General features: G+C 39.5%; 1 protein-coding gene across 4 annotated transcripts in view; it reads left to right on the plus strand.

Moving 5' to 3' along the window:
- MAP3K20 (mitogen-activated protein kinase kinase kinase 20) overlaps window positions 1-24,787 on the plus strand; it is a 179,804-nt gene that overhangs the window by 65,708 nt on the left and 89,309 nt on the right. For all 4 annotated transcript variants that reach the window (XM_047722186.1, XM_047722184.1, XM_047722187.1 and 1 more), the window contains exon 3: window positions 19,615-19,702. In XM_047722186.1, the coding sequence (XP_047578142.1) occupies window positions 19,615-19,702 (88 nt within the window). The remainder of the gene's footprint in view (window positions 1-19,614; window positions 19,703-24,787) is intronic.

Below are 24,787 nucleotides of genomic sequence, written 5' to 3' on the forward strand. Positions count from 1 at the left end.
TTAGCGTTGAGAAGACTTTAGAGCATTCGTTCTGTCCTTCTTACCTACAGATAGTGACATTTTATCCATAGGTAAGCTGACCCCAGATCACACGGTTGTCCAGTGTCAGAAGAAAGACTAGAATGCAGATCTCTTGATTGTGATTCTGGAGTTTTCTCCATACTCGGGTCAAATAAATATTTTTGAGTATTTGCTGTGTACAGAGTACACAGTACTGTCTGTATACTAGGCACATGTATTGTCATAGGTGAGTTTATTTATCCGTATGTAACATCTAGAAATATGTGTGCATGTACATGTGTACGTGTACAACCCATGCACAGCCATGTGGTTTTGGAAATCGATATTCATTTGTGAGGGAGGCAGTATTGCCTCACGGTTGAACTCCTGGTGTGAATTTTGGTTTAATCACTTCCTACACTATGGGCAGGTTACTTAATCTCTCTGTTCTTTGGTTTCTTAGAAATAAAGCAGGGATAGTAGTATCTCTTACTTCGTGGATTAAGTGAGCTCATGGATGGGAGGTGATGAGACATTGTTGATGCACAGGAAGCTTTCCATTAGCATCAGGTAGAGTAATGCATGAGTAAAGGTGTACTCAGCTTACAACTTCTGGAACTCCATGGTTACTACATCTGTTGACTACAAAAGAATTATGATAATGATACTGTTTCTGTGACGTGGGTCATCCGTATGAAATCCCTTTCTCTCAGCCTTAAAGACACAGGTGTACCTTTCTGGAGACCCTTAATAGGGTCTGTACACTCAAACTTTATAGTTCACAGTCTCCGTTCTGTCTTCTAAAACACGGTGGTGTTCTGATATATTTTCTTCTTTATCTCTGGGCCCACTGTAACATCTCAGCCATATTCAGCCATGACTTTCTTTGTGTCTTGTTAAATACGGTGGGCTGCCAGAGCTTGCTCTGATTGATGTAGGTTGGTATCTGGTACCAGTCATCCCTGGTTTTATGTTTATTGACATGCAAAACAATTGCATCTTGCCTCTTGAGAGTCCTATGTAGTTGATAGTTTTATTCAGAAAATCTTGAATTATTTTCTCTTGGACTTAAAGTCTTGTATGTGGGAAAAGTTCCACTTAGAGAACTCCACATATCAACTGAGTTCTGTCCCTGATCTCTCCGGGGTCCTGTGCATCGTTGCAAGACATAAAAGGAATCCGATCCGCAAACACTGCTTTAGTCAACTGGTGTGGAAGAATGGATCCTTTTACAGTATCATTAAGTACCATTTACAAGATGCCTTTAAAGGAGCTCTTTCTCTTCCTTTTTGCTCAGAGGTATTAAGGTACTAAGTAGAGTCACAGTCAGATTAAGGACACTCACTGATTCTTCAAGCAAAGAGAAAAATTGGAATTTGGGGTGATACGGTGTTTGGAATGAGATAAAAATCTGAACTGAAATGGATCTAGCAAGCAAGTTCAGTTCAAGAACACAGGAAGTTTCGTGAGTCACCTCTAGGAATTTGAAGCGATTAGAATAGGCTATCATGAAAAGTAGTTTCCTGCTGTAGGAGATCTTAAGGCTCCCAAGGATATAGTAAAGGTGCCTCCTAGGCAAAGCTGGTAGCTACCCAAACAGATCCCGAGTAAGGGGGTCAGAAATTTCATCTTCAGGGCGGCGGACTCAGAATGCTAAATCACACTAACATATTTGACTTTGACTTTAGAATAAAATCAGTTTGCTAATTTAAAAATTTTCAATTTGTTGGTGAGTTCTATGGGAAACAAACTTACAAAGACATTGTTTTATGAGTGTGGATTCATAGCAAGAGGAGTTAGTAATGGGACGCGAATGTATTCTAATACTACGTGCTGCTAGCAGTCTGATTTGTCTACCCTTCCCAGGAGGCGCCTTCTCCCGGGGAAGTTATGATGCCTTAACCCCTTCCCCCTACCTCTTCTCCTTGCCAGTGTTTAATCTCTTCAGCTGTTTTCCAGGCCATGGTGGCTGACCATCTCTAACCATTACCAAATATGCGCATACGTGTGTGCACATGCAAATATGTTAATACTTTCAATCAAATTGTCTCCTGTCCTCTGGGCCTGGTAAGATCTTTTGCTAGGGTGGCTTGGTCCATCTCCAGTTTCACCCATTTAGATCAATCATTTCTCAGTTCCCAGTGAAACATCCCCGGTGTTTACCTGTCATTGGGAGTGTCCAGTCAGAGGCGGGGTGTCTGTTTCTTGGAATATCCCTAAGGGGATAACTTCATTAAGAGGAGAGTTGGGGCAGATGACCTTTACGTCGTAAATTAGTAACTCTTTCACCTCTGTAGACCTCACTGATCTCTTTGAAAGAGATCTTTGAACGTTTGAAGCATTTTTTCGCTTTTTAGGAGTTACTCCTAGTGAAATGCAACATGAACATCAGCTTGGCATGTGTTGTCGTGTTGTCATGTGTTAGCAATTCGTTGCCTACTTCTGTTTCCCTGCACGTATTTCAGATCCACAACCAAATGGAAGGGCTGCTGTTCCCAGACTTGCTGCCCCATGCTGTCTCTCCACCAAAGCTTTTGCTATTTCTTCTGCTAGGGATGGCAGACCTTCCCCTGCTATCCATCAACATCTAAACCATTCTTCATGGTCCAGTTGAAGCTTTTCGTTAGCCCGTGCGTGGATCTGCACGTGGATCCCCACAGCACTTGTTCTCCTGATGGGTGTTCTGCACTTCTCTTTTCCCTTTGATACTGTGCAAGCCCTTGACGGTAGTGGTTTATTTCTTCTCATTTGCTTACAATGCCTGTCTCATCCTTGTTTTCATTCATATCAGGATATAACACAAGCATGGGAGCTCAAGACGATATCAGAATGTTAAGGGGAAGAAGCTTGGTTGTATTTAACTAGAAAACTCAGAGTAGAAACTGTGTAGAATATTTAAAAGATTAGAATTTAGTTATTAGGGAAATTTTAACAATAGAATAAAAGTCCAGCCAAGCATAATGGGACTAAGGGGTGAGTAGAACGTGAGGAAATAGAATTTAGGGTGAAATATTATTTCAAGAAGTTTTGATGCTTAGGAAAGTAGTTTGAGAAGGAGATGAGGGTCAAGGAAAGTTGTTTGTTTCTTGGAGAGATGAAACTCAAGCATATTTTAAACCCAGAGGATAGACTTAGAGATTAAAGATTCCAGAAGGAACATAATTGACAGTGCATCATATCCTGAGGGAAGAAAGGGAGATAGAAATAACACAGGTGTCTGGGTGAGGTCTGGGGGAAGGAAGGCTCTCTTTTTCTCTGAGGCAGAAAGGAAGACTGTGAGCGTAAGGTAGGAAAGCTGAAGGCAGTTATGCCTGTTTCCCCAGTGTGAGAGTATTCCTGGTAATCTGAGGATGACAGGGGTTAGAATAGCTAAAGGACATAAGACTTGAGGTTTATTGTAGTCGACTCTTAAAAATTATCTCATTAGTTTTTGATATCATCATTGTCTGTCTCCCCCCCCACCCCCGTAGATTGTAAGCTCCCTAAAGGCAAGGATTTTGCTATCTTGCTTATTACTATCCTCAGCACCAAAAAAATTGTGCCTGTGACATAGACAGTATTTGTTGGGTGAATGGAGAGTACAAAGGGGAGCCAGTTGGAGATACTCAAAATTATTGCTATCATCTTTTCGCTTTCAATAAATGTACAGACTCTAAATATACCATGTTAATTGTCTCAGAACATTTCTGTCATAAAGGCTTGTGTAAAACACTGAGAAACATAGAAAGGTAGTTACTGGATCTTTTCATACTTAGAAACTGGTAGAATGAGAACTAGAGCATTAAGAGTTGTGGCAATATTTGACCAAGGAGTGTAACGTTATGTGTAGTATCCTGAAGCTCCTTCTGTTAGACAGAAGCTTAATCACCAGCAACTTGTGGATATGGCATTCACTATTAGTTGTTTTCCCAATGTATATTCTCCTTGTCTTCCTTAAGATTCATGGATTGTTAGATGTGCTACTGTAGCTTAAAGCTACATTCCCCAGCCTTTTCTGCAAATAAGATGAGATTTCTGAGAAAACTCTTTAAAAGAGGCTGACCTAGGAGGGAAACCATTTTGTACTTTCCTCCCTTCTGTTTCCTGGGATGTGGATATAATGGCTTGGAACCCCAGGAATTGTATTGTGACCATTAGGTAACCTTGAAGGCAAGCCAGGGCTAAAGATGGTGGAAGAGTATAGCTGTGGAATAGCCATATTGGACTTCCTACAGCCTTCTTATTTTGAGACAATAGAAACTGTTTTGTTTAAACTGCTGTTATTTTGGATCTCTGTTTCTTTCAGGAGACCTCAGTGGGTCAAATGAAGAGCAGTTTTAATGGGAGTAAGGATAAGAGGTTGAGGTCAGAGGGGGGTTTCTAAGTTTGAGATGGGTGAGTAAGAAAAGAGTCTAAGGGATCATGACAGGTTGCTAAAGCAGAATGCTGTAGTTTCCTGGAGAAGAGAAAGTCAAGGAAATGTATTTGAATACACAGGTAACCAAGCAGTAACCCTTCAGTTAGACCAGTGTGTCTCTGAATTTTGATTTCATGGGCCACCAAGGATCTCTCTGTACACCAGGAATCTTAATGGTTCGAATTTGAGATGCATATCAAAATATTATTTTATTGTATGGATTTCTTGTTGAAATGATTTAAAACAAGTAGTAAAGATTCCAATTGTGGGGTTAAAAAATTAAAAATAGGAAAATGGGAGAGAGAGCAAACGTAAAAAAACAAAATGGAAGCAGGATTGAGGTTAATATGATAAGAACACACCCATGAGGTGTTCTCTATTTTTAGAAGTAGGCAACAGTGGGACGCCTGGGTGGCTCAGTTGGTTAAGCAGCTGCCTTCGGCTCAGGTCATGATCCCAGCGTCCTGGGATCGAGTCCCGCATCGGGCTCCTTGCTCGTCAGGGAGCCTGCTTCTCCCTCTGCCTCTGCCTGCCATTCTGTCTGCCTGTGCTCGCTCTCTCTCCCTCTCTCTCTGACAAATAAATAAATAAAAAATCTTTAAAAAAAAAGAAGTAGGCAACAGATTTGGGGAGAAGCTTTCCAGCAGTCAGCTTGAAAAATGTAACATGATAGGTTGTTAGAGTAATCACAGGAGGGAGCAGTGGGATAAAAACAAGTCAGTTCAGGAAAATTAGACATATTTCTTTTACAAAGACTATTTTACTTGAATTCTAACTTTATATGATTGAATTACATAATAACATCGAAAGTTTTCTTTTAGGTGGGAGGAGAATATCAAGACAGGTTTTAGGAGAACCACCATAAATAAGTTTACACTGTACCCCGACATCGGGGGGTTGACAGGTCTACCGAATGCCAGTTATCTGACTGTGGTTTCAGAATGACTGTTGTCTTTGCATAGACATAGGTGGATAACCAAAAGACTCAAAAATCAGACACGTCAAGAAAATTGGTAAGAATTAGAATGGTTAGGCTTAGGAGAAACTATCCTGGAAAGTAGACATTAGCCTTCAAGAGTTCTCTCTCACTGTCTCCTATTGAGCACCAGTACAGACTTGCATTTCAGCATGAGGGTGAGTAAAAAGAAAGGTTATTGTGGTTCCTGCTGATGATTATTAGTTATTGGAAGCTCTTTTCACTAAACCTTTATGGGTGAATGCTCTTTTGCCTTTAAGAGTGGAATTGCTTTAAGGTGGGGCTTGTCGTTGGGGGCAGTGAGAGAAAAGACTGGAAGACTTCAGATCCCTTCCATTCCTTACTTTATGACTCCAGATTATTTTTACCATGATTTGTTAGGGTTTGGTACTAAAAAAAAAAAAAATCCGTAGTCTGGCAGGTGTCACCCACATACCTTTGTCATTCGGTATTGTTTGAGTATGCTGACAGAACCCAGAAATACTGAGATCATTTATTTAACTGAAGAATCCAGGTATTCAAGATACTGTCTAAGTGTCATCTACAAGATATTAAAGGACTTTTCAGACTATTTTAAAATTAAATTTGCCTGAATTCTTCTAAATGATTTTGCAGATTTCCATAATAAATGTGGCAAACATTTCTCTTATGGGATGTAAATAATCAAACTCTGTTGCACTGTAGAGTAATATTATAAAGCACTTAGCTAATCAGATTGTGAGAGTCGCTCAAAATTCCTAACCATGTAATTTTTGCATAGAGAGAGGGTACTTCATGCTGTGCAATTAACTGGTTTTATTAGCTATAAATTTGGTTGTTGCTAGCTGGCCTGATAGGCTGGTGCCTGTGGAGAATTGGATCTTGGTTTTTGACTTGATACTGCACAGTCGAGTGTCAGGAAGGCATGGGAATTTGTAGTGGGGGCCGCAGCTGAGTCCCTAAGAGGAAGTCGATGAGGAATTGTTTCTCACACTTGTGTAACTACCTAAAGAGAGCTTCAGAATTTTCTAAGCCTGTTGTAATTTCTGGATGTTCTATAAACTAACATTCCATCCCATAGTCAAATAAGGTTTATGAAGTAAAATGGGATGGTTTAGTGATTGTAAGCAGGACATCAGACTACTTATGTTGAAAATCTGGCTTTGCCATTTATTGTGCCCTTGGGCAAGTTTTAAGGTTTCTGTGCGCCGAGATTTCTTCCCCTGAGTAAGAGCAATAGTAGTAGATCCTAGGCTCAAGGTGGGCTGTGAGGGTTTAAAGGTTCAATCTATGTAACGCACTTGGCCTGGCTCATAGTAGGCACTCGCTAAATGGTAGCTGTTACTGTGGAGGCTCTGCAGATTGGAATCTCTTTGTGCAAGGGCAGCTTCTAATAAGAAAAGTTTAGATAAAAGGACTCATATTTTTATTGGCCCCCCCTTTTTTTTTGAGAGAGGGAGGCAATACATAAAGCAGAGGTAGGAGATCTAGACTCAAATTTTATTAGACTTCAACTCAGCTCCTAGAAAGTGAACTTAAATCAAAGACCCAGATTTCTTTACCCTTAAACACGATAAAACAGCTAACTTACTTGTGAGGGTCCTATAAGGCAAGTGTTTTGAAAATGTTAAAGTGCTATAATTAGGGAGAAACATGGAAATCTTTTTATCTAAACATGGAAAGTCACCTAGAGTAAAATAAATGAAGCTAATTAAAACAAGCAGATTATGGCAGTAGAATCCACTACTGGAAGAGATCTGAATTTGCTCAGAAGCTTGACTTGAGTCTGAAGAATAGATTGGTTAACAAGAAAAGGGAAAGCTGACAGAGAACAAAATTAGCCTTGGTCAAACACCTGGCATTTACTGGGCACTGGGGTAGGATTACTGCTTACTGGGCACTGGGGTAGGATTACCATCTTATAGATGAGGAGACTGAGGCCCAGACAGCTTAAGTAACTTCCTCAGAGTCACCACATTTGTAAGTGGCAGAGACACCACTCATGCTCAGGTCTCTTTCACTGTAGAGGATGTCCTAACAGGCTACAGTCAGTTACCTCTGTTCAATTTATCAAAGATTTATTGAGTATCCAATCTGTGTAACGTACTATTAATAAGACATCAAGTTTTTTTTTTTTAATTTTTATTTATTTATTTGTGAGAGACAGAGCAAGTGAGGAAGAGAGCACAAGCAGGGGGAGCAGCAGGCAGAGGGAGAAGCAGACTCCCTGCCAAGCAGGGAGCCCGATGTGGGATGGGATCCCAGGACCCTGGGATCATGACCTGAGCCAAAGGCAGATGCTTAACTGACTGAGCCACCCAGGCATCCCTAAGTCATCAGTTTTTTATAGAAATGGATAGAAATTTTTTTTTTAAAGATTTTATTTATTTATTTGTCAGAGAGAGAGAGGGAGAGAGAGCAAGCACAGGCAGACAGAATGGCAGGCAGAGGCAGAGGGAGAAGCAGGCTCCCTGATGAGCAAGGAGCCCGATGTGGGACTCGATCCCAGGACGCCGGGATCATGACCTGAGCCGAAGGCAGCTGCTTAACCAACTGAGCCACCCAGGCGTCCCAGAAATGGATAGAAATTTAAAGCATGAAGGAGTCTGAAAGATAATTCTGTCTAGTCAAGTCATTTTCCAGAAAGAGAACAAGGTCCACAGTGACCAGGAAGTTTGGGGGCCATCCATTTTGGAGTTAGAATTTAAATTCCAAAGTCAAGCAGAGAGAGTCAATTATCATATGGTTTCACTTATTTGTGGAGCATAACAAATAGCATGGAGGACAAGGGGAGATGGAGAGGAGAGGGGAGTTGAGGGAAATTGGAAGGGGAGGTGAACCATGAGAGACTATGGACTCTGAAAAACGATCTGGGAATTTTGAAGGGGTGGGGGGTGGGAGGTTGGGGGCACCAGGTGGTGGGTATTGTGGAGGGCACAGATTGCATGGAGCACTGGGTGTGGTGCAAAAATAATGAATACTGTTATGCTGAAAAAATAAAAAAAAAAATAAAAATAAAAAATAAAGAATTTAAATTCCACCCCCCTGTCCAGTATTTGATTAAATTATATTGCTGTTCAGTCTTTTAAAAGCCTAATCCTTCATTAGTTCATACTTCAAGGCTTTTTCAAGGGCTTTCTTTGGGATGGGGGAGTGGAGACTGTATGTAATTTTAGCACCAAGTGATCTCAGTGACCAAGTTACAGGAGTTGTTTTGTGAAAAGCAGTGTGCTTTTTTTTTTTTTTTTCTTTTTACCCCAGCTCATCAAATTAGGCAGGACTCTATGTAGACAGAAGAATGAAGAAGTGCACCATGCACAACTTTTGTCCCCCAAACGGAATGCAAGTTGTTTACAATGTGTTTGACTTTCTCATGCCATCACAGTGATACTCTTACGAACATGAAGAATGTTAGCATTTCTGTGCTTTGGAACACTCTCTTAAAATCCCCATTTTTCAGTCTTCACTGTTCATCTCATTCAGTGTTAGCTACCCTCCCATCCTGCCAGGTTAGCCTGCCCTGAGTCAGGGATGTCCTTAACTAGAGAGCAGCCTGATCCCTGGAGGGGAGCCCAGGCTGCTGCCCCGAGCGGCCGCATGTGGAGTCTGCCGCAACCCACCAGGAAAGCCATTGAGCAACAGACTTCCCGGCACTAGTGATGTCTGCAGTAAATCCCCCGTGGCTCCATCCTGGGTGTTGATGATGAGTGAGCAAAATGATTGGCTTATTTTTTCTTCTTAGTATCTCTTGCCATTTTCCTTCTAAAGAAAAGTCTTCATGATGTCAAACATTCTTAGGAATATGGGCTGTATGATATTATAAAGCCTGAATTCAGTTCATTTTCCCTTCTTTATTTCCCTGAATACCTAAAGGACAGCATTTAAAAGAGAATCTACAGAACTGTGAGGGTTGCTGCTTGTCACATGACTTGTAATTGAATGGGTCTCATTAAACTTAAAGTGATTCGGGGAACATGACCTGTGTCTGAGACTCTGGCAATTAAATATGGGATTGAAAATCATCTAAGCCTACCTTTATAAGTTGTTCTGGTGGCATAGAATTTTTAGGAGCAGAGGGGCTGGTTTTTCCATCTTGCCATACATATAAGAAAACAAGCTTTTATTTTAGGAAAATGTTATTAACCATGATACTCTTGGGGTAAAAATGCAATTAATTAAACAGTACTTTGGGGACACCTGGGTGTCTCAGTCAGTTCAGTGTTCGACTCTTGATTTCGGCTCCAGTCATGATCTCGGGGTGGTGAGATCAAGCCCTGCATTGGGCTCCGTGATGATGAGTGTGGAGTGTGGCTTGAGATTCTCCCTCTCCCTCTACCCCTCCCTCTGCTTACTCGCTCTCTCTCTTTCTCTCAATAAATAGTATCTTAAAAAAACAAAAAAAACACAGGGGCACCTGGGTGGCTTGGTGGGTTAAAGCCTCTGCCTTCAGCTCAGGTCATGATCCCAGGTTTCTGGGATCGAGGCCCGCATTGGGCTCTCTGCTCAGCAGGGAGCCTGTTTCCCTCTCTCTCTCCCTGCCTGCCTCTCTGCCTACCTGTGATCTCTGTCAAATGAATAACTAAAATCTTAAAAAAAAACAAAACAAAACACAGTATTTTCTTGGCATTGACCCTGGTTTTTGTGGTATGGTGCATATAAGTCTTCTGATGACTGAAACAGCACTCTGGCTCGGTTGTCTGTATCATCAGAGGCTGCAGCAGAAGGCCAGTTCTGAGAGAGCTAGGGGTTGACCTTATAGATTTGTAAATACTGTTGTAGGGCTTTTTAAATCAAGAATTGCCCTTTGTCCCCTACCTTCTGCTGCTAAGTACAATAGTTCTGGGCTCTGTGGTGATAAAGAGAAGAGGTATGCTATACCGAGACCAGTAGCCGTGTCTTTTCGAACCGTCCTGTTCATAAGAGACCTGGTTGAATTGCTGTGGACTTTTAGGATGACTGGCCTGTGCTGGCTCCTTTAACAGAAAACTAAAGGCAGGGGGACTTATGAACAACAAACATTAATTTTCATAGTTGTGGAGGCTGGGAGGTCTGAGGTCAAGGTATTAGCAGCTTCTGTGTCTGGTGTGAGCCTGCTTCCTGGTTCATAGACGCCATCTCCTCGCCATGTCCACAGCTGGTGGGAGGGTGAGGGAACTCTCTGGGGTCTCTTTTTGTAAGGGCACTGTCTTGTTCCTGAGGTCTCTACTCTTATAACCTGATCATCTCCCAAAGGGTCCCCCTTCAGATATCGTGACCCTGGGGATTAGATTTCAGCATCTGAATTTTGGGGGACATAAAAACATCACTGTACAGCAGGGAACGTCTGCCACGGGGTTCAGGGAGAACAGTCGGTATGGAAAGTGTGTGGACTTGACAAAAGACTGCCTTATCTTCAGAGGTGATTTTGGAAACAGAGTTGAGCCTTCCGCCCCAAGCACAGTCAGACCTCTATATAACTTTTGACTCCCCCAGAGCTTAACTACTAATAGCCTACTGTTGACTGGAGGCCTTATGGATAATGTAAACAGTTGATTAACACATATTTTGTATGTTACATGGATTATATACCATATTCTTGTAATAAAGTAAGCTAGAGAAAAGAAAATGTTATTAGGAAAAATCATAAAGCAGAGAAAATACATTTAGAGTACTATACTATATTTGTTTAAAAAATCCACCTATAAGTGGACCCACACAGTTCAAATCTGGTCAGCTTTATATGGTTAGACGTATCGGGTAGAAAATTGGAAATGGAACGTTGAAGATTCAGTAAGGCTCTGCATTGTGAATCTGAAAGTGTACAATGTCAAAGCAAGGGCATGCTTAGAGAATAGCAAAGCAGGAAAGGACTCTCAAGAAATTGTGCTCCTGTGATTGCCTTGGACTGCAGAGGCAAAGTGCAAGTCTTCATTCTGAAAGTTGAAATCAGCAATGAGCTAGTGAACATACATTTTGGATGGGGCTTCTACTGTGGTTATGTAATTGATTGACAGTCCTTCTTAGGAAATACCAGCCTTAGAAGCAACCCTTATGTGAAAGAACAGAATGCGTACTGAAGCCAATCTGCACTCTCTGGCATTTTACTCTTCTCACTTTGCTGTTCAGAGCAAACATTTACTAACATGGACTCTGTGTAGCAGTTATTTAAACAGACTAAATGTCATTATCATCAAATACCATATGTTCATTCTGCCGACAAGATTGAGTGCTTCCTGTGTATAAAGGATTTGACCTTTCTCCCTCATGCAGTATTATACTAGGCATTTTACAAGATGAGCAGCGTAGGAAAGGCTTTTCTAAAGGGCAGCAGGCCGCAGAAGCAAATGTAAGAAGGGTGAGGAGATCATTTAATAAAAGTGCAGATAACTGAGTAGGTTGAAATCTATCTAGATATCAGTTCGCAGCGCCCACATCTGTGGTCTTGTGGCCTCTCAGGACCTGTGGCCTTCTTCAAGAATAACTCAGGTGAACATGAATTTGCTCCAGACCTAGGTCAGGAGAAACTCACAGCTCAGAGGTTAACTTAACTAGTTTTTATATACCTAGGCTAGTTCTGGGAAGGTGAGGAAAGAGTGTTATTTCTTCCTGATCAAATCCAAGAGAAAAATCAGAATTTCCATGCAAATAAACATTTTTCGTCTTATATTTATATATTCCAGTCATATGAATTGCATTCATATATTGCCTTTTGTGATGAAAAAAATTATATAGGTTTAGGGGTGTTTGGGTGGCTTAGTTGGTTAAGCGTCTCCCTTTGGCTTACATCATGATCTCAGGGTTTTGGGACTGAGCCCCGTGGGGCTTCCTGTTTTTCCCTCTCCCTCTGCTCTTGCTCTCTCTCAAATAAATCTTGAAAAAAAAATTATAAAAATCTATATAGGTTTACTGTAGAGAATTTTAGAAATACATAAAAATTTAAGATCATTTATGATTCTTTCTGCTACCTAGAGATGACCATAATTAATACTGTGTCTTTTTTTTTAAAGATTTTATTTATTTATTTGACAGACAGAAATCACAAGTAGGCAGAGAGAGAGAGGGGGAAGCAGGCTCCCCGCTGAGCACAGAGCCGGATGTGGGGCTTGATCCCAGGACCCTGAGACCATGACCTGAGCCTAAGGCAGAGGCTTGACCTGAGCCTAAGGCAGAGGCTTAACCAACTGAGCCACCCAGGTGCCCCTAATATTTTATTTTTCCTCAGTCTCTCTTACATATATAATTTCTTTTTTAAAAAAACGTGGGATTGGGCACCTGGGTGGCTCAGTGGGTTAAGCTTCTGCCCTCGGTTCAGGTCATGGTCTCAGGGTTCTGGATCAAACCCCACATCGGGCTCTCTGTTCAGTGGGGGGCCTGCTTCCCCCTCTCTCTGTGCCTGCCTCTCTGCCTACTTGTGATCTCTCTCTCTCTCTGTCAAGAAAATAAATAAAATCTTTAAAAAAACAAAAACGAAAACATGGGATCATCTCCTGTCTTCTTAAACTTTGAGAGACTATACTGATCCTGGATCATATTGGTATTTTGGAGACAGAGCTCTTTGGAGAAAGCCTTTGACCTTGGATGCACAATGTGAAAGACACTACTTCCTTTGAATGGTCGAATGAGCCACTTCTTTTTTTTTTTTAATTATCATACTCTGATGGAATCAGAGAATTTGGATTGGTCAGGACCTCAGAAATCAGGGTCCCTAGAATGTTTTAAATGTCATTTAAAGAGGACAAGAAGGGGCAGTTGACACTTGTGGACAGTAGACATGTACCTTGGATTTTATTATACCTACTGTCTTTGTTGTCAGTATCATATCACAGGCAGAAGGATACAATCCTGCTGTTACATGGGGGATAATAGCTGTTAAAAACCTGGGAGAAAAGCCTGTTCCTAAGAGAAGATGTAAATAGAGCCTGCTAGCCTAATGACATGGGTCTTCAGAGATGATTTCTTCTACTAGTGTTGTCTGTAGATCAATAGAGTGCTGTCAATATCTTTTAGTTTCTTTCAAAAAGGAAGTAAACTCACTTTTTATTAACTGTTTATCACAGGGGCACTTGAGTTGTCTCAGTGGGTTAAGTGTCCAACTCTTAATCTAAGCTCAGGTCTTGATCTCAGGGTAGGGAGTTCAAGCCCCACGTTGGGTTCCATGCTGGTCAAGAAGCCTTCTTACAAAAATATACATATATATATTTATCAAAAAAAATACATATAGAGGCTATGTCAGTGGAATGTAAAAAGTTTAAAAGAAGCCATAGAAACAGAATCTTTAAGGATTTTATGGTAGCTCTCCAATAGAAAACATTTAAATTTGGGATTAGGTTGAAAACTTCTAATTATAAAATAAGTCATGGAGATGAAGTATACAGCATGGTGACTACAGTTAATAATACTGTATTATATAGGGGCGCCTGGGTGGCTCAGTGGGTTAAAGCCTCTGCCTTCGGCTCAGGTCATGATCTCAGGGTCCTGGGATTGAGCCCCACATCGGGCTCGCTGATCAGCCAGGAGCCTGCTTTCCCCCCTCTCTCTCTGCCTACCTCTCTGCCTGCCTCTCTGCCTACTTGTGATCTCTCTGTCTGTCACATAAAAAAAAAATAATAATAAAAAAATTAAATTTATAAAAAAAATAATAATACTGTATTATATAGCCCAAAGTTGCTAAGGCAGTAGGTCTTAAAAGTTCTCATCACAAGAAAAAAGAACTTGTCCCTGTGTGTGGTGATGTTAACCACTTACCGTGGTGACTAGTTTGCAGTATATATAAATACTGAATCATCATGTTTTACATCAGAAAATAATACAATGTTGTCAATTATATCTAAATTTTTTTCAAAAAGGCAATTTTGCCAAAATAGAAGATAAGTTTTGAATCGAAGGAAAGGGGTTGCTCTGAAGATACTAATTGATTTAAAATCTTCTTTTAAGACTGTTGCAAGTACTTTAAAGGAAACAGATTAAAACTTAAATTCCTTTAAATTTATTTAAATTACGATATTCCATTAAATTTCCTTTAATTTAAATTATAATATTTAACTTAATCTCTCTGATTCGTCCGTTTGGAATCTGTATGCTGGTTGACTTCTGAAAACAGCAAACTGAGCTAACGGCTCATCAGTCCATATAAACATGTAGAAAGGCCAGATAGAATAAAGCTAACAAAATACCTCCTCCCCCCTGGATTTGTTCGCTGAAATGCCTGTAAGCCTTCCCATAAAGGAAGAAGAAAAGGAGGAGGAAGGCAGGGGAGGGGGAGAGGAAGAAACCAGCGGGGCTGGAAACAGTAGGAGCAGTCACATACCTAACTGTAAACACAGTTTCTGTGTAGACATTTTTGTGCTCTGATAAAAGACATTTTTATGGATAGACTATAGTTATGTCTCTTTTATATCAGATTGGGACTTTTTATGGAGAGTCTTTGAGCCAGAGTTAAAATTGTTGTAGTCCACCATAGACTTTCCTTGCTTCCTTAAATCCTGATCTGAAAAAGTACTTATTGACCGACCCAAGGATATTTAGACCTTGAGTTCTGTAACTTTGAGAGATTATTATGTGTGTATGTATGTATGTATATAAATATATGTAGAGAGAATATGATCATCTCTACAAAAGTTTAGAATAGCATTTTTTATTTTTTTGAGAGCTCTTTTATTTTTTAAATTTAATTTTATTTAAATTCAGTTAATTAACATGTAGTGTGTTATTAATTTGAGAGGTAGAGTTTAGTGATTCATCATTGCATATAACACCCAGTGCTTATTACATCTTGTGCCCTCCTTGATGCCCATCACCGAGTCACCCCAACCCTCCACCCCCTCTCCACCAGCAACCCCTTTTGCTTCCTGTGAATAAGAGTCTCTTCTGCTTTGTCTCCCTCTCTGATTTTGTCTTGTTTTACTTTTCCCTCCCTTCCTTCATGCTCCTCTGTTTTGTTTTTAAATTCCACATATGAGTGAAATCATATGATAATTGTCTTTCTCTGATTGACTTATTTCACTTAGTATAGTACCCTCTAATTCCATCCATGTCATTGCAAATGGCAAGATTTCTTTTTTTGATGGCTGCATAGTATTCCATTGCATATGTATGTATAGCTAGCTAGCTAGGTATATAGACACACATCACATCTTTATCCATTCATCCATCAATGGACATCTGGGCTCTTTCCATAGTTTGGCTATTGTGGACATTGTTGCTATAAACATTGGGGTTTATGTGCCCCTTCAGATTACTACATTTGTATCTTTGGGGTAAATACTCAGTAGTACAATTGCTGGGTCATAGAGTAGCTCTAGTTTTAACTTTTTAAGGAACATCCATATTGTTTTCCAGAGCAGCTGTACCAGCTTGCATTCCCACTGGAAGTGTAAGAGGGTTCCCCTTTCTCCACAGCCTTGCCAACATGTGTCGTTTCCTGACTTACTAATTTTAGCCATTCTGATTGTATTTTTTTAAAAGATTTTTTATTATTTATTTGACAGACAGAGATCACAAGGAGGCAGAGAGGCAGGCAGAGAGAGAGAGGACAAAGCAGGCTCCCTGCTGAGCAGAGAACCCGATGTGGAGCTCGATCCCAGGATCCTGGGACCAGGACCCGAGCTGAAGGCAGAGGCTTTAACCCACTGAGCCACCCAGGTGCCCCTCTGACTGTATTTTTTAAACATTTTTTTGGGGTGGCAAAATATATGTAGCGTGAAAGTTGCCATTTTAACCATATTTAAGTGTACAATTTGGTGGCATTAATTTCATTCACAGTGTTGTACAACCATCACTATGGCCTATTTCCAAATTTTTTCATCACCCCAAACAGAAACTCTGCACGTTAAGCGGCAGCTCCCCATTCCGTCCTCCCTAGCACTGGTGTAACCTCTAATCTGCATTCTTTATCTCTGAATTTGACAATTCAAGATAAGTTATAAAAGAAAGGTCATGCGGTATCTGTCATTTTGTGCCTGGCTTACTCACTTAGCACACTGTTTTCAAGGTTCATCTGTATTGTAACATGTATCAGAACTTAATCCCTTTTTATAGCTAAATTAATATTCCATCGTATTCATATATCACATTTTGTTTATCTGCCCATCAGTTGATAACACTCGAGTTGCTTCTACGTTTTGGTTATTGGGGATAATGCTGCAGTGAGCACTGGCCTACACGTCTCTGTTTGTGTTCCTAGAGTGCCATTTTGCAAACTGAGAAATATATAGATTCTTTATATAGAAATATTAAGTCATCTGTATTCCTGATGTTGATTAAAATTATTATTTCAGTGTAACTTAAGTATATACAATATAAAATGAAGAACTACTTATGCTTTTTTTTTTTTTTTTAAAGATTTTATTTTTAAGTAATCTCTATACCCAACATGGGACACAAACTCACAACCCTGAGATCAAGAGACCCATGCTCTGGTGACTGAGCCAGCCAGCCTCACCGGAACTCCTTATGCTTATAGCTCTTGTAAAATCAAAACCAGTTTTTCAGTTAAGTAGAAATAAAAGCATAAAGTCAACATAACTAAAATGAACAATTTTCATCAAATTACATTTACTGAAAAATCACTTTTGTTGATGTCAATAGTGTAAAAAGATACTTTTTTTTTTTTTTTTTGGCACAACGGACTGTTATAGTTAGCCTTCATCACTAGTATGTTTCCTTAAGTGAACTTTTTAAACCACTAATCCATTATTTTGGTGGGCCGTCTATTTGCTAGAGTATTCCAAAATATAAATCTGAAAAACAACAATTTAAAGAGAAGCTTTTTGTTACTGTAACAGTTGCATTAAGGAACTGTTGGCAAGCAGGTGCCTGTAAAGGCAAATCTACAGAACACACCCACTTGCTGTCAGATGCTGATTGCTACAGGCTAGATTTTAGTCACTTGCGCAATCCCACAGTTACTTCTGTTGGAGCTTGCTAGAGTAGGTAACATCATGATATTACTTGATCTTCCTTTATTGCAAATACCACTTATTTATTTAGCCTATCTCTGCTTATTATAAGACCATTTCCATGGAACTAGTACAGCACTCTATAAAGTCTTATGTTGTTTTTATGTTAAATCAAATTCTTAGTTTGTTAAATTAGAACTGAAGGTCTTACTCTGTGAAAGTGTCTTTTACTTCCAAATTATACCACAAGAATTTAGTTTTTCCTAACTGTAAAAAAAAATTTAAATGAGCATAACAATGGGACACAAAATAATGGTTGTTATTTTAACATCTGCATATGTTTACCAGCACTTGAAAGATAAATTCTGGCTCTCCAAGGCATTACTTGGCAATATCTTAAATGTAAACATGAAAATTAGCTGGAACAATGAAAATCCCATGTGGTGCTGAATTATAAAATGGCCATCCAAAGATTTAGAAATTCTCTTGTTTTGGTTTTTTTTTAGTTCTACGCCCAATGTAGGGCTAGAAATTACAACCTGAGATCAAGTGTCACATGCTCTATTGACTGAGCCAGCGATTTTTAATGGTCACAGAATTTAGATACCCCGAAGAATTCACCAGAACATACCATGGGATAACATTCCCCTGTTTTGATAAACACTGGTCCAAACATTAGTGCTTGACTTGCATTAAATTCTAATGCTTTACTGACAAAGAGTTGATCTGTGTTAAAAATAGGGGGGCTTATGTTTTCCAAATTTCACATCATATGAACTTTTTTTTTTTTTTTTTTTTTAAGATTTTATTGTTGGAGGGGGAGAGAGAGAGCACGAGGGGTGAGAGGAAGAGGGAGAAGCATACTGCCCACCAAGCAGGAAGCCCTACTCGGGACTTGATCCCAGGACCCCAGGATCATGACCCAAGCTGAAGGCAGATATATGCTTCACCGACTGAGCCACCCAGGTGGCCCTCACGTGAACTCTTGTCTTAAGAATAAAGTTCACTTATTATATCCCAATAAGAATAGAATTGCCATATGGATGAATAATTGTCTTGCTCAATTAATGTATTTTCTTTCTACTTGGAAAGCTAAAGTATGAGAAGAAGGTTGTTTGAGGAACACAGAACCTCTGTATACAGTAGGCACTCAGAGAGTGTGAGAGGGGTGTTTTGATCGCTCCCTTCAGCACCTGTGTCACTAAAAGGAAAACACTGGCAAAGAAACCTTGATAAATGTCTTATCCAGTCAATAATTTTCCTTTCTCTTGATTCCGTATTGACCCCATGCCAACACTTAAACTTCTGTTTTGTACCTAGTTATACCACCTTAAAAACAAGTTTTGCAGTGTTTTTAAGAAATCTCAATTCTTAACCTGTGACAAAAAATTTGTAACAAATAATACTGATTTACATTGTGCAGATTCCCAAAGGGGAGTCCCCTTTCTAACCAAGCCCTGTTCATTCTTCTTTAATTGCTTACCTAGAATGGGGAATTATTAATCTCCTGTTTACTTACTGCCAATAATACGCTTTTCATTTAAAAATATTGAATTTTTTTGTACCTCAGTGATTTTGTATCTAATTGTATTTATAATTCTTGATTACCTGTATTTTGTCTCCACAAAGGTAATAAGTACATGTGATTTAGTTAACTTAGAGAATGCCCTTCTTACAGACATTAGCAGATATGCACTGCAGTATCTCTGTTTTTTCATTTAAAAAATTAAGTTTATTATCTTTTTATAATGTCACTCTGCAGTAGAGTTTTCTGGTATTTAATACATTTCAGATGTAAAGTACAGCTTCCCTACTTGCCAGGTCACCACTGAAGGTCAGGAACCCACCCTTACATCCTTTTCAGGACTTTGCTGTATATAGTACAAGAGCAAAAATATATTTTGAATGATTAGATAACTAATATCAATGGGTATTACCTGAACCTGTTTTAGTAATAGTTCAGAAATCCTCCGTTAATTTGGTGATGACTCTTCATCTGACCAGTAGAAGTTCGGTCTCCTACAAGAGACACGATGCAGAATGAAAAAAACACATTCAACTATTAGGAAGAGGGCTTTTCTGTAAACAGATAGGGCCTCTCACCTCGCCGCCACCCTCTTCACTACCTGTCATGCTGGCTTGCTGGGACGCACCCCTGCTTCTGCCCCTTCAACCCCATTTCCTTTTTAAATGTTGGAAAGTTTCAATCGAAATTCTCAAACTTTTAAGAAGGCTGCGAAACACAGAGTTCTATCAGCAGTACATACTTGTTGAGCACGTATCTATCTTTGTAAATGTATGTAAAAGGAAATTGAATGGGCAACCTATTTTAGGAGATTTTTATAAATGTGAAATCTTCTGTAACTTTGTATTTGATTTTCGTGCAGGCAGAAATACTCAGTGTCCTCAGTCACAGAAACATCATCCAGTTTTATGGAGTAATTCTCGAACCTCCCAACTATGGGATCGTCACAGGTAGGCACGCATTATTTGACTTCTTTCTTTCCCCAGTTACCTAGCTTTTGATTCCTTAATATGCTAAAACGCTTAATATGAGGTTCAGTCATGAACTGTGCGCTACTGTCAGATGTCACTTTTGTTGCTATAAAGCATTAATAAAACTGATTATATCAATATAATTAAGAATGGTGCTTCCACTTCTACCCATGTTTAATTGTGCTAATTATATCTGCGTAAATGCTATTTAAATGCACTCGCAGCTGCAATACCAATATTTAAAGGTGCCGTTTAACTAAAATTTCATTTAATTAGCTGAAATGAGCAATGTTTTTTGTAACTCTGTGACCTTTTACAAATTAAGATTTCTTGAGCTGTTCGTGTTGTAATTCTTTGCAAGGTATTTTAGTCCCATTAGAGCGTTCTTTCTTCAAGGTCTCTGACGTGAGAACAGTATTTTTCAGGTTTGGTCATCTGGGTTGGTAATGACCTTGATCTAAATTACCACATTTGGAGCGGCGGTTTATAACTGATGGGAATACCCTTTCCAAAGAGGAGCACACAGAAAATTTTGCCATATAAAAACAAAGACAGACGCATATTTTTAATACTTTGTACTCGTATTTATACAATCCAGTGAGCAGCTTTAGGTTCATAATAAGTATCACGTTCAATTTATAGTAAGTAACTTTGGTCAGGTTCTTTAGTGTGGCTGTTCTTTGATTAAAGCAAAACCAACCAGAAAACCTTCAAAGATTAACCCCCTCTTCTTCTGCTGTAGTGTTAACTACTTGAATTGTCTTTACAGAGAATAACAACAAAACATCGTCCATAAAGAGCTGTGAGTTAGGTATTATTTATAAATGATCTCTTCTGATACTTACAATGACCCCATGAGATAGGTAAAATAATTTTTATGAATAATTTTTATAAATAAGAAACTAAAACTCTAACTTAAGTACCTTTCCCAAGGTCATCCAGCTAGCGGTAGAACCGCTGGTATAAATTTCTCAGGTTGATCTTACACAGAAGCTCCTCGTCTTGTGTATGGGCTAGTTCCAGAAGGCTGAGTATGCTGGTTCTTACCCGCCTAGGGACATGGTTGCTGTTACTTCTGCCTTCGAGCAGTGAGCAGTTTAACATGCTTTTACTCTGATAAACAGCATTTTTACCTAAATTCTTAAGTGGAGGGAATTTTATCCCCATTCAGCTATGTTTAGATCTGTGCCTTAAAATGGGGTAATGTGGCAGCTTTCAGTCTCGAGCCTGTATATTTCCTATTAACCTGGATATCTAAGAATGGGTTATATTATTATGTATAATGTATACACCACATTTATATGTATATATATAAAATGTATATATATATATAATATATATATTAAATGTATAAACCACATTTAATCTTTTAAGTCATATTTCTGATTTAAAATTAAATCCTGTCCCTGACTCACTTGCCATATTGCTTCCCCTTTCCTAGTCCATTGTATTTGCTTTTTACTAGTTAGGTTTACCTTAAAAATCTGAATCCAGTTTTCTTTCTTTCTTTTTTTTTTTTTTTAAAGATTTTATTTATTTATTAGAGAGCACCAGTAGGGGGAGGAGCAGAGAGAGAGGGAGAAGCAGACTCTCCACTGAGCAGGGAGCCTGGAAAAGGGCTCAATCTGAGGACCCTGAGATCATGACCTTAGTCCAAGGCAGACACTTAATGGACTGAGCCCCCGCCCAGGCGCCCCTGAATTGAGTTTTCTGATCCTTGTTTGTGGCTCAAGTTACTATTTAGTAGATGAAAGTGTGGTGCTCCAAAGAGATTAGAAACTGGGGTTCTGGTCTTGTACTCTTAGCCTAATTAAACCCTTTGAGTGGAAGACTTTAGCTTTAATGAACTCCATGGACTATTCATGAAGTCTTGTAGTTTCTTGAGGTAAAGCTGAGGAGTAGAAAAAGGGACTGAAGTCATGGTGTGAATTCCTTTTTCCAAGAGTTTTTTCTGAGTCCCGGGAGGATGTGAGGGACACTCACCGTTAGCCAGCATACTCAACCCAGGTCTTCTCATTCAAAAGATGAAGAAAGTGTCCAAGGACTTGGGTGAGAAAGTTTGATTTCACTTAGTTATTTTATGGACTAGCCAGTCCTTTGTTTCATGCATCTTTACCTTCCCCAAATCTTTGGTTATAATTGATTAGTTCTTTTTAGATCTATAACTGTTTCCCCATAGTGCCAAGAATAAGCAACTGTTAACATTAAATATTTCTTTTTTTTTTTTTTAAAGATTTTATTTATTTTTTTGACAGAGATCACAAGTAGGCAGAGAGGCAGGCGGGGGGGGGGGGGGGGGGAAGCATGCTCCCTGCTGAGCAGAGAGCCCAATGGGGGACTTGATCCTGGGGCTCAATCCCAGGACCCTGAGACCATGACCTGAGCCTAAGGTAGAGGCTTAACACACTGAGCCACCCAGATGCCCCAACATTAAACATTTCTTTAAAACCATACAAGTTTCACAATTGTCAGGAAATAGTAAATTATTTATTTATAGCTCTCTTATTGACCTGTGAGGTTGATTATTAAAGATACTTCTTAGCCAAGTTTTGGTGTTTTAAAATGTATTATTTTGATAAAGTTAATTTTGTTTCTGGAGATGCTGATTTTAATTGTATGTTTACAAGTATCTACCAAAGAAATATCTGAGCTCTTCATACCACTTCCTGCAGCTTAAAGATCAAGCCATGTTCTGGGCATACATGCAAACTGAGCCTAGTCTGGGGGCTTAGATGGGCTGGAGAAGACAGCACTTCTTCTGCCTCTTGAAATGGACAAAAATAGGTCTAATATGGGGAGGTTAAGGGAGAAAAGAGAGACAAACAGGCAGAGAGACCTTGATCACTCAGCTTAGCAAGCTCCCCCTCTTTTGAACTCTGTCATCTTCCTCAGATTTTGGGGTTCTGTGAGGGGAAACTTGAATGACTTGAATCCATTCCACTTGAGTTTGTTCATAGGAAAGGTTGTTGCAGGAAGAAGCTGTTGGTGCTCAGATGAGGGACTTGGAAGAAAATTTATCAATCAGAATAGAATGTCCCTGGGAATTGGGAGATGGGTCTTGTCCTGATTCTGCCAAAGCTGCATAGATGGGTCTGATGATCTGTGTCTCCGTTTTCTCCTATGTGAATGAAGGGACTAGAGTAGATGATTCCAGGGTGGGAGTGTGTATGTGTGTGTGCGCGCCCCTGTGTGCGCATGTGTGCTGAAACTTTCTATCACAGACTTAGAAAACCTGCTTATAGGGGGACCCAGAGAAGAGTCCAAGAGGTAGCTGCCACTTGGTTTCCCTTGGAGGGGAAGTGAGCATATTTCCCCTAGATCCACAAAGAAATGGAGTGACCAGAACCTCAGACTCCAAAGTCAAAAGAATTCAATAATGGATCAAGTTTTCTTTCATCTTTGGAAACCTCTTAATTCTGTACTACTCCCATTCTTTTATCTTTTTTTTCTTTTTCTTTTTCTTTTAACAAGTATTTACACAAATACTTGATGGTTGGGAGTGTAATGGTAATTACTCCTGGGAGGGAAGGTGTTATACACTGGGTCACATGGTTCTTTTGGAGCCAGTTTGGAGAGGAACGCTGCACAAAGTACCTGGAGGCAGACTGGGTCCCAGGACTCCAGAGGAAGGTGGCTGAGGGTCTCAGGGCCTGGGGAATTACATCTTTGTGCTCTATGGCTGCTGTCACCTCTTAAATTTGTTACTAATTCTACATGACCTCTTACCACTACTCTCAGACAGGATACTAGTTCTATATGATTCTTTGACAGACCCAAATCCTCATTAAAACTCAAGCATGGAGGGGCGCCTGGGTGGCTCAGTGGGTTAAGCCTCTGCCTTTGGCTCGGGTCATGATCCCAGGGTCCTGGGATCGAGCCCCACATCGGGCTCTCTGCTTGGTGGGGAGCCTGCTTCTCCTTCTCTCTCTGCCTGCTGCTCTGTCTACTTGTGATCTCTCTCTCTGTGTGTGTGTGTGTGTCAAATAAATAAATAAAATCTAAAAAAAAAAAAAAAACTCAAGCATGGAAAACATTAATTTTTAAGTGCCTGATTTCATTTCCTTGAACTCAGTCTTGATGTATTTCAGTCACAGACACATCTAATTTGCATGTTTTGATGTTGTGTTGATCTTATTAGCCAATCAGAAATAATTGTCATGTTTTGTTAAAACAAATTCCAGACATTTACCTAAATTCATTTGTACTATTTGTTATAATCCAAATTAAGTTTACTTGGTAATATTATAAAGAGATTTTTGTGATAATGGCATTTGTTTCAATAAGATTGTGACTATATGTTTACATTTTTCTTTTTTCTTTTTTAATGTTTACATTTTTCAAAGCCAGCTATGGTTTCTATAAAACTAAAAGGGAAAAATTAACTTAGAAATCAAAAGGAAATGTTTCCTTAGTATGGTTCTTAATGACCCTTTTTAAAATGAATTAAAACAAATGTTTTATTCCAAAGTCCAATAAACTGTGTTCTAGGGGGAAGTGAAGTGGTTTTTAAAGCATATATCATATGTGTATAAGGTGGGTCCTTAATTTGCGATGAGAAGACAAAAAGGATGAAATAATTATATGCCTTTTTAAAATGGTTTACCTACCAACATATTTAAAGATCATGTTTTATATGAAATAGTATAATCGTACTGCCTTTCTTGCACCCTCACATTCGTGAAGCAATTTCATTTCATAATGTATCTTCCACATCTATGTTTTTTTCATTATCTGAACCCATTTTTAAATTCTCTTAACATGGTTTTCAAAGTACATCTCCAATGGGAAAACACCGAGCTGTGTGTCTCCTCCACTCCCAGTACTGTACTTCATTCACTTCAGGCACTTCTGGTCACCAAGTGTGTGATAGTTTCCCCACACCAAGTGAGTCTGTGAGATCATCTGGGTATTCTACAGTTTAATTCACTTCTAACATGATCTAGGTAGAGATAGCATCAGATACCACAGGTTAGGGTTCAGTCCTGCAAGAATTCCCCTCCCCCCAGCAGATGTCAGTTTCAAGTTCAGGTTGTCACCCATACTTTTGACTACTGGCTATAAATA

Source organism: Lutra lutra, chromosome 3 (assembly GCF_902655055.1).
Source record: "Lutra lutra chromosome 3, mLutLut1.2, whole genome shotgun sequence".
Taxonomy (NCBI): Eukaryota; Metazoa; Chordata; class Mammalia; order Carnivora; family Mustelidae; genus Lutra; species Lutra lutra.